The sequence below is a fragment of the Nanorana parkeri genome, unplaced genomic scaffold (genome assembly GCF_000935625.1).
Source record: "Nanorana parkeri isolate BGI_ZX_2015 unplaced genomic scaffold, ASM93562v1 scaffold582, whole genome shotgun sequence".
NCBI classification, from domain to species: Eukaryota; Metazoa; Chordata; class Amphibia; order Anura; family Dicroglossidae; genus Nanorana; species Nanorana parkeri.
Window position 1 is genome coordinate 963,350 of NW_017306850.1, and position 10,564 is coordinate 973,913.

The 10,564-nt window shown below is 39.9% G+C and overlaps 1 protein-coding gene across 2 annotated transcripts in view; it reads left to right on the forward strand.

Annotated features, from left to right (window-relative positions):
• Positions 1–4,359: 4,359 nt before the first annotated feature.
• LOC108791906 (wiskott-Aldrich syndrome protein family member 3-like) overlaps positions 4,360–10,564 on the forward strand; it is a 30,951-nt gene continuing 24,746 nt past the window's right edge. For both annotated transcript variants that reach the window (XM_018562539.1, XM_018562540.1), the window contains exons 1-2: positions 4,360–4,531; positions 6,691–6,825. In XM_018562539.1, the coding sequence (XP_018418041.1) occupies positions 4,399–4,531; positions 6,691–6,825 (268 nt within the window). In that variant the 5' untranslated portion in view covers positions 4,360–4,398. The remainder of the gene's footprint in view (positions 4,532–6,690; positions 6,826–10,564) is intronic.

The window sequence follows — 10,564 nt, forward strand, 5'->3', positions numbered from 1 at the left end:
ACCATAGACTTGCATTGGCCATCCGATCGGGTCCAGCTAAAAAACTGACAGGCGGACCCGATTGGAGCGGATGTGTGAAAGGGGCCCATCTCTCTGTTCTGACATTGCTACTGCTGAAAAACTCAGCCTCACAATGTTACATATTATCTATCTCCCGCATCACTGTGGTGTTATTGGCCCCCCTGCCCCACCCCAATTTTAGGTGCACCAACTTTGGAAAGTTCCCAGATATGGAATTTTTGTTATTATCTGTAAATGGATCTAGTTAGATTTTAACAGGGAGCAGGGTCCTCCTAACTATCCTGTATTGAATTGTATTGTACCTGTACTGTCCCTTCATTTTGGAAAGCACTGCGCAAACTGTTGGCGCTATATAAATCCTGTATAATAATAGTGAAGTTGCAAATTGTGGTCTTCAAACCCCCCTTGGAGCAACAGTGGTTAAACTTATGTATATTATTAGGGTAATGCTGTATTATTAGAAAGCAACATACTAACCAGATAAGCTGTAAAACTCTTGCCTGAAATCTTGATTGTCTCTGGTTGCGGGCATACATGCCCATCTTCTACGGCCGCAAATGGTTTACAGCTCTGGTTCAGGATTGAGCCCAAGTTTCACATGTATTGAGGAAGAGCTGCTCTTTTTAAAGAATAGTTTCTCTTTTCAGCAGTCAAGAATAACATTTAACGTACCAAATTGTTAGGGCAGCAGGAAGAAAGACCCCCCCCCACAATTTAACTACAAGCATTGAAGAGCAGGGGTGAGTGGGGTGCAGATGGTGGAGGGGGCCAAGAAAGAAAAAAAAAAACAAATGGTGTAAAAGAGAACAAAGTGAGGTTTAGGAAATATAGGTGGGAAAATCACCAAAGATTTAGAGGTGAAATCATGGCCGGTTTAAAGTGGTTATCTTTACAGTAAGAGGTTTTGCTTCTGTTGCATGAGGTCCTAATGGCAGAATCAATCATAGGATTACTATGGAAAAAAAAAAGGACTGGGTGATTTTCTCACAACTGACCTTTATAAGTATGAAAAGATAATATAGGAATTTGTTGATAAAGGAATTATTTGCACTTGGGGTCATGAAGCATTTTTTTCCTCCAGTTAGGCTTAACAGTCAGCAGTTGCGCTCTGGCAACGTTTCTTTCCTCCTTTGGACCAGAACCTTAGAAGTTGAAAGAGGTTGAACTGGATGTACATGAGCCTTTTTAACCTTATTAAATATGAAGTATGCAAATGTGTACATGCTCAGAGAACACTTTATTTAGTAAGTGCAATTGAATGATACCTTTTATGTAGATTGCAAAATCATTCACATAACCAATATCTGCATAAATGATTTTCACTATGTGAGGCTCTTACCTGTTTATGTGCATAAAGCTCCATCTAGAGGTCATTCAATGGAGTGCTATGTATCAAGCAAACAGGTATATGATGATCTACTATACCAGCGCTTGACAAATTTGCTTTGAATCTAGGAGCCAGATAAACAAGTTAGGAGCCAGCTTTTTTTTTTTTTTTAAACTAACATTTTTTTTTTTTTACAGAGAGTTGTAATTTTCACAGTTTTAATTGGTGCATGCTGCAGTACGTGACATGTGTAATGCAATTGTCATTTTCGTACATAGGTGCACCCGACTTGTGTTTCCATTAGTATGTGCGCATTCGCAGGAGTGGGTGCAAAAGCCAGCCTGCTATTTGCTATTTGAAATTGCAATAGCACAGGAGAAATGTTCTCCTTCAGGTCTGCTACTTAGGGCATGGCATGGCAGGGAGGGGCAGGGGAGTGAGGGGAATGCAGAGTCCCAGCAGCTGGCAGCTGGTCTCTCCTCCCTGCTGGGCGCTGGTTGCAGTGGTCTGTGTCCCTTTCAATCCCCACTGCTTCTGCTGATACAGGTGGAGAGAGCTGCGGGAATAGAAGGAGACACAGACCGCAGCAGGCAATTATTATTTTTTACTTCTTTATCGCTTTTTTAATTTTTATTTCTTTTATTGTTTTTTTACTTTTTTCTCACCTTTTTTCATTTCTTTTAGTTTTTATTTTTTTTAAATAATGTTTTACTTTTGTCCACTTTTTTCTTTTTCTTGGAGGTGACAGGCTCTCTTTATGGAGCCTGCCCTCTAAAACAAGAGATTGAGCACCACAGCAGGGCTAAATGTAGAAAAAACATCAGCATGGCAATGGGCAATAGGAATCCAGCAGCACTAGGGCCGACAAAAGCCCAGGCGTCAGTTCGCAATTTCTTGTTGCCATGGCGACCTGGTGCTTGGTATTTCTTAAGCCCTGTACTGAGCTATTTAAATAGAGATACTTGCAAAAGGAAGCAATGTCAACAGGTTCATATGTGAAAAACACACAGGGGAATTTCATCAGAATCTGGAGCAGTTGCCTATAGTAACCAATCAGGTTCTATGTTCAGTTTGTTCAGCTAAAGTTTGATAATGAAAGAGAGAAGCTGATTGTTTGCCATGTATAGCTGCTCCAGAATATTTCTGCTCCAGATTTGATCATTTAACCCCACTGTCTTTAAAGTGACATTAAACCCTCAGAAATTTTAACATAAACCAATACTGTAATGTGTGCCTTACTGTAATCCATGGTTGTTTCCCTTCTCTTTGCTGCTCTTCCTTTTAAATCCTCATGTCTTCTCATGCTTGGGGAGAACTTCCCTTTGCAGCTGAGTGCCTCTTCCTGTAGTGCTGGCTCAGGTTGTGAACCTACACACAGACACCATGTATCCATTCCAGAGACAAGGCAGTCTGCTGCAAAACAGAAGTTCTGCAGAGCATGCGAACAGATACAGATTTAAAAGGAAGAGCAGCAAAGAGAAGGGAAACATCCATGGATTACAGTAAGGCGCACATTACACTATTGTTTATGTTAAAAAATCTGAGAGTTTAATGTCAATTTAAAGCTTCTTGCACTATGAAAATAGCGATCTCATCTTTTATTAGTATAAAACATATATGCACTATATATTAAATATTAGACATGTGCGATTCATTTCGGAAAGATTTGTTTTTCGGACGAATTTTTGGAAATTTGTACATTTGGATGCATCCGAATATCCGAATGACAGAAATAACAAATGCCAACGAACACGAATTTCTGATAACGAAAATTTCGGATTCATCCGAATTTCTTTCCCGAATAAAGTTTTGTGTAAAGCGTCAACTTTAAAGAAAAAAAAAAAACTGAATTTTCATTAGCGGTAGTATGTACGAATTTTTGTTATGGACTAAAAAAAAAACCAACAAAGTGACATTACACAAAAGAAAACAAAATTATATATTTTTTTTCATTTTTTAGTCCTAAGAAGAAGAAGAAGAAAAAAAAAGGATGAGGTCCCCTTTAGGTCTGTTAGGAATGTTATTGAGGGAACCCCTAAGTTAAAAATAAAAAAAGTGTGCGAGGTTCCCCCAAAAGGCATGCCAGGCTCTTTAGGTACTTGTACCCCTACTCATTCACTAAAGCACATGTGTCAAACTCAAGGCCAGGGCCCGAATCCGGCCCACCAGGCCATTTCCTAGACTTCTACTTTCAGATCTAGGTATTAAGTTATTACTAAAACCAGTGATAATCGAATGCAGAGGCAATTATGATAAAGATTAGATACATTTATATAGTCTTACAGATACCTTCGACGGCAACCATAATGTTGATGCGGCCCACGATTAAATTGAGTTTGACACCCCTGCACTAAAGGGTTGAACGGAAATCAAGAAATCATACGTTTTGAAGTCCTTTAATTGAAAAAAAAACCTGTCAGTTTTTGAGAATTCCTTTATTTAAAAAAAAAAATTTAAAAATATATATACAGTATATGTCACCATCAATGTAATCCAGCGTCAATCACGATGAGCGATGCCTGTCGACTCGACGAAAACTTTTGCGGAGAAAAAAAAAGTCATTTTTTTTCCTTTTGTCTAATGTCACTTTGCTGCAACAAACATTAATTCATAATAACGCATATTTGTACATAATGCCGCTAATGAAAATTCGGAATTTGACCGAATCCCGAAACAAATTGACTTTTTCGGACCCGAAATCCAAAAAATTTTTTTACCGGCGCACATGTCTATTAAATATGGTATTTTGCTGAAATAAAAACTTTTTTATGATTCCCCCCTCCCCCCTATTTTCTGCAATGTATGAGTACGATATGTACATCATTTCCACTGTCCTTTACAAAGTGTAAAAGGTGTTTGAATTGTACTTTAGAGCTTTTGTTCGTTATTTAGTATATTTCTGTAAACATTTATTACCAGATGTGTAATGAAGTTTGTTGACCTTATCATTTCACTGTAACAGCTTGCTGAAAATATCACATCACTTGTATCTTATTTATCTATTTCAGTTGCCCTTTGATGTTTCTCGCAGCTGAGCTCAACAGGAAAAAATGCCTTTGGTAAAAAGAAATATAGAACCGCGGCATTTATGCCGAGGAATTGTGCCAGATGCAGTCACCAGTGAGCTGGAATGCGTCACCAATAGCACACTTGCTGCCATCATAAAACAGCTGGGTAGTCTGAGTGAGTACATCATGATGTTGTCCATGGAGTAGTTCTCCAAAGAGGTCCTGCTTACAATTAATAGTGAGGCTGCCACATCAGTATTTTTAAAGAGCAATTCTTACTAACACTGCAGATAGTAGAAGATTTATGGAGTCATTTCTTTTAGACCTAACAGTATATATTATATTCCTGACTTGTCAAATCTGGTTTACCATATATTATTAAAAAGCATTTCTCTTGTCCCCCATCCATCAGATTGCAACGTGGCAAATTTCTAGCAAGTTACGGGGTGAGAGGCTGCATCAGGGCTGATCTGTCTAATTTGTTAACAAAGCCAAGAACTGCTCGGGCACCAGGATTTACAGCAAGAACAGGCAACCTTGGCACTCCAGCTGTGGCCAGGCTTCAAATCCCATCATGCTTCTGCCTCTGGGAGTCATGTTTGTAGCTGTCAGAGTCTTGCAATGAGTTAAGGGAGTTGTCACCACCACTGGGGGGCCGAGGTTGCCTACCTCTGTTTCCTGGAAGTAGATGTTGTTTGGATGATGCCTAAACAAAGAGGGCAGCCATAATAAATACCTTGCACATTGCTGAACATGAATGTACTTAACATGATAAAATATACTTGATGCTCGGTCTTTTTTAAAGCCAAGCCCTAGCCCAAACTTTTCATTTTGTTTTAGATAGAGCAGGGAAGTTTGAGGGCCTCAGTCAGGTCTATTATTGTTTTCTCTGTGTGTATTAGTTAGATATAACCTCTCTTTGTGTTAGGCCATGAAGTGATGGGAAACCTCTCGAACACATACAAAAACACATTTTAGCAAAGCAGGGAAGAGTGAGAACTTCTGTTTTTTATTGCTGTCCAGGAAGATGTTTTGTACAGGAATAAAGAGAAACTTTCCCCAGTGGAGTCATAGACAGAAATAAAAACCTAACAAAAGCTATCCACAGCTTAAAAAAATAATTTGCGGCTCAGCTTAGGCTTTAGGAAGAGTGTGTTCTTCAACTCAGTGTTAATATGCTATGGAAGGCTAACTAGGAACAGCAAAATGAGGCAGGGCAAGTCAATGCAAAGATAGACATGTGTGATTCGTTTCATTCTGGGTCTGGGAGGTATATACATATGTTACTAAAGCTGAGGCTCCCACACTGCAATTTGGAAATTCGGAGCCCGAATGCCATTCTGGTCTAGGAGATTCAGCTTTAGTATTAATATCTGTATATGGTTTTCTATTGTATTCGCAACTAATATTTATTGACTGAACATGATGTCACATACGCAAAGCGACGTTTCGGGACCAGGCAGTCCCTTCTTCAGGCAAACAGGAAGGGACTGCCTGGTCCCGAGACGTTGCTTTGTATATGTGACATCATGTTCAGTCAAAAAAGGAGATTGACTGCTATCTACAAACAGAGTGCGAGTGACTTTATGGTATTTTGCATAATGATGTCCAATTCCCGCCAGAATAACGGTCAAAACAACGAAACAAACTCTGCAAATGTCTTAGTGATATTCCCTTCGCACACCGTACCGATGTACCCCAGAATACATGGGTGCTAGAACAACAGGTGGATGGCGCCACAGTATCTAGAAGAATGCCATCCAACTCAGTGACAAGATGCACACCCCTGGACACAGACAGTCTGAATCCAGGGGCATGCATTACTACCTGTACAGATGTGCAAGTTGAATCGGGGTGTAGCAGCGTGTAGCCACATCCTGCCATTGAGCTGCACAGGTGGCTGTACACACAGACATGCACACTGTGCTGTTGTGCACGTCCATGTGAATGAAGCCTAAAAGAGACAGAAATATATAAACTACTATTGCTGATTTTAAAGGTACAGGCTTCAGAGCTGACAATCTAACTCTTCCTGTACTTCTTAGGGAGTCTGTTAACTGGAACAAGTGTGTACAGGTGTCCTGACAGTTTGCTAGCTGCATGCTTGTTCTTGGTAACTCGCCAACTAGTGAAGTAAGGATAATAACGACAGGCCCCGTAGCATGCACCCTTCAAAACAAGTCAGGAAGAGCAGCTCCCATTTTTGTTGTAGTGATAGTTTCCCTCTAAGGCATAACAATGTGTGACAGGCAATAAGAACATTTCAGCCTCATTTCCCGCACATGGTTAACCAGCTGAGTTTCCTTCCTTTATTTTTTCTTCTCTGTGACGCAGGTCGACATGCAGAGGACATCTTTGGGGAGCTTTTTAATGAAGCAAACAGTTTCTATATGAGGATGAATTCTCTGCAGGAAAGAGTGGACTTGCTTGTCATCAAAGTAACTCAGTTGGACTCCACTGTGGAGGAAGGTGATTGCTCACAGTTTAATCCTATCATGGGCTATTTTAGATCACTTATGTGTCCTGTGATTTAGACTAAAGCATCATTTCTAAAAAACGATTATGCTTATACCTCTCGGTACTTCAGATGTGGCCTGGAAACATTTTGGCAACGCTTCAGTATGCAGAGAACAGTTACAGCCATGGCACAAGTGGGGTTCTTTGTGTCTTGCATTAAAACATACGTGCCACAAGAGATCCATTGGAGAATGTAGTTGCCTATTGGGAACACAGGCACAAATGGAATGCATTTGTCACAAACAACCGGAAGTTGTCTCCTGTGTGTCTTTCCTTGCCAAAATAATGAATCTTAACGCAATACGGTTGTGGGTTTATTGGTTAAGGCAGTGCAAATATTCGTAGATGTGCAGTTATCCATGGCAACGAATCCATTTTTGGTTTACTTCACGGAATAAATCCGACATTTGATTGGTTGCTCTGGATTACTTCACTTTGCACACCGACATTGTATTTTGCGCTACTTTATTGGACACGCCTGTTATTCATTGCAACCATAATGTAAAATTAGTGGCAATGGGGATTGATTACCATTAATTACAGAATATATTTCCAGTAATCAGTTATTGGAAAACAGATATAGAATATGGGATGAAACCATAAATGAGTGAATTAAAGGAAATTAACAAATAAATGACAACTATTGCTCTTTCTCTGTTTAACAAAATATGAACATTTTGCACATAAAAAATTAGAATGGTATTTCCCATCTTTTTTTCATGTAAAATAATAATAATTATTATTAATCATTGAAATTATAGAATACAATTGTACATGGATTTTTTCATGGGATATAGCTGTGCAGTTTAAAGTTTTGGCAGTCAGTAGCACAAAATACCGTATTTCTCACTATAAAAGCTAATTATTTCCAACTGACCGCAGTTTGGAACTAATATGGAAGAAAAATGTGTTCATTGTCTAAAGGGTAAGAGGAGGCAGCACAAAATGCAATATTTATCATTTTTTTGCTTTGTTGACACTTTCATTATTCATCATACATTTTTGAGACACTTTTATATCTTTAATCATAATAGCAATATTGCACCTATTTTCAAAATTATGTACACCATGTGCCTGAAGTACTTATTGGTCCACTTACAATTAGAATAAAAATATAATAACTGCAGGACTAGATTTCTGCATAGCCAATGAAAGGCATGGCCTAAGGCAGCAGAGCGGCACAAAGCCACCCACACATCATATTGTAGACCAGGGGTCAGCAACCTTTTACACACCAAGTGCCATTTTTGCAAACATCAGACAACCGGGTGCCAGTGAACAATAGCGCACCGTAGTGTTAGTTACATTTCAATTTTTACACTCATAGTTGAACTGCTAATAGTAAGTTAACCCCTTAGTGACACAGCTTCAGAAAGTTTTTTCATTCCTGGGCACCGGAGTAATTTTTACAATTTTTGCGTTTGTTTAACCATAATTTCCACCTTCCTCGTTCATTGCACCTACATATTATTGTATACATTTTTTAAAGGACAAAATGGGCTTTAATTTGATGCATTCTTATATATATTTTTTTAAACAAAATGCAAAAAATAAAATAACAAAAAATAACAAATTTTTCACAGTTTTGGCAATAATAATGTGTAAATAATTAGTGTAGCTAACAGAAAGTAACTTATATTAAATTCTTTACTTTGTCTTGATTGATAGGGTATAGCATATGTCTGGAATTTCAGCTTTTTTGGGCTGTGAAATAAAACTTTAATTTACAACAATGTTAGAATGTGGTATGTTTGCCTCCTATCTTTAATAGCCTCCTCAGCACTATATTTTCTTATAATTTTTTTTATTAAACTTATTTTTATTACTATTTTGACTTTTTTTTTTACTTTTCCATTTTTTTAAATTTTTTTAAAATTTAAACTTTATTTTTTTATTTTTAAATGTTGTTTATTTTTTTAAACTAGGGAGCATTAAGGGGTTATTTTTTTTTATTTACAGGGGCTTTGATACTAAGTATCACGAGGAAGAATACATTATTCTCCTCAGAGGAACTTTCAGTTTGTAACATACTGAGCCGGTTCATAGCTCCACAACACAGTGAGCTGCAACCCGCCTCTGTGGCTGTCACAGCTCTGTGATCACAGCGATCAGCTATCACTGTGATCATAGTGCTGTGACCACCTAATCTGCTGCCTTGGACCCCGAGGGACCCAAAAACAGCAGTAACTCATTGTACCGCATGACAGGATTACTCTGTCACTGGTCATTAATGAACTGAAAGACCGTGACGGAATACCGTCATCGGTCAGGAAGGTTTAACTCACTAATTAGTTTATTGTGTTTACCTCGCCATTAGCAGCACAACTATAAGTGGGAAAACTAAATAACTGGTGCACCCAAAATATGTTTATATTTACATGTGCTGAAAAGTAAATTGGACTTACAGTTTTAGTGTGATCCCAGTGCTCAGTTGTGCTATGTCTGGCCTGTAGGATGTGACTTTCAGCTGACCTCAGACCGGCACCCACTCCAACTCTATGCATTCTGTCCCTGCTCCCATTCCAACTATATGCATCCTGTCCTTGCTCCCGCTCCAACTCTTTGCATCTATCCTTCACCCCACTTCAAGTCTATGCATTCTGCCCCTACTCCCACTCCAACTCTATGCATCCTGTCCTTCACCCCACTCCAACTCTATGCATCCTGTCCCTGCTTCCACTTCAACTTTATGCATTCTGTCCCTACTCCCATTCCATCTTTATGCATCCTGTCCCTACTCCCATTCCATCTTCATGCATCCTGTCTCTGTTTCCACTCCAGCTCTACGCATCCTGTCCTTTCTCCCATTCCAACTCTATGCATCCTGTCCCTTCTCCAATTCCAGCTCTGTGCATCTTGTCCCTTATCCCATTCCAACTCTATGCATCTTGTCCTTCACCCCACTCTAACTGTATGCATCTTGTCCTTCGCCCCACTCTAACTGTATGCATCTTGTCCATGGTTCCACGCCAACAACATTTGGTATCTTCTTTTCTCCCTTACTTTCTCAGTCTGTGTCTCTGTTGGTCCTTACCTCAGTACTAGCTGTGAAATCCTTCTGTCAGGCAGGGAAACAATAGAATCCTCCGATTGGGCAGGTAGCCGGTAAAATCTGCATGTCAGGCAGGTGCAGGTCCGGCAGGCTGGCAAAATAGCGAGCCGTCAGGCAGGAACACGGGCGGACCTGGTTGAGGGCCTCCCAAGTGCACCCGTGGCCTTCAGCTACGTCAGGGAGGTGGGTGGGCCAGGCTTGTAGTTGACAGCCGGCTCGAGGGAGCTGTCAATTACAAGCCGCAAATAATACGTTTGCGTGCCAGCTGACAGGGGCTCGCATGCCAGGCTGGGCACGCGTGCCAGGGGTTGCCACAGTTTCCACTCTGTCACCCTGCCTACCAGTGCAATGCAGCTGGGTTCTCATTGTTATCGCTGCACAGTTTATAGATTTTTGTTGGTAGATTAGTATTCTATGTAATTACATTTTACCAAGTCTGCCAAATGCCTATGGCCAGACTGCTGTCAGAACAGGATTTCAGCTTACCCTACCTTACCAGTTCTAGGTGGGGTGATGCAGAATGGGCAAATTCATTATTTTTGCACCTTGACCCCTAACTCCAGTGTGTCTTGTGTGTATATGATAGTCCTATTTGTTAGTGTTATACTAAGGCTAGTCAGTTGACTGGGGTAAGAGGAG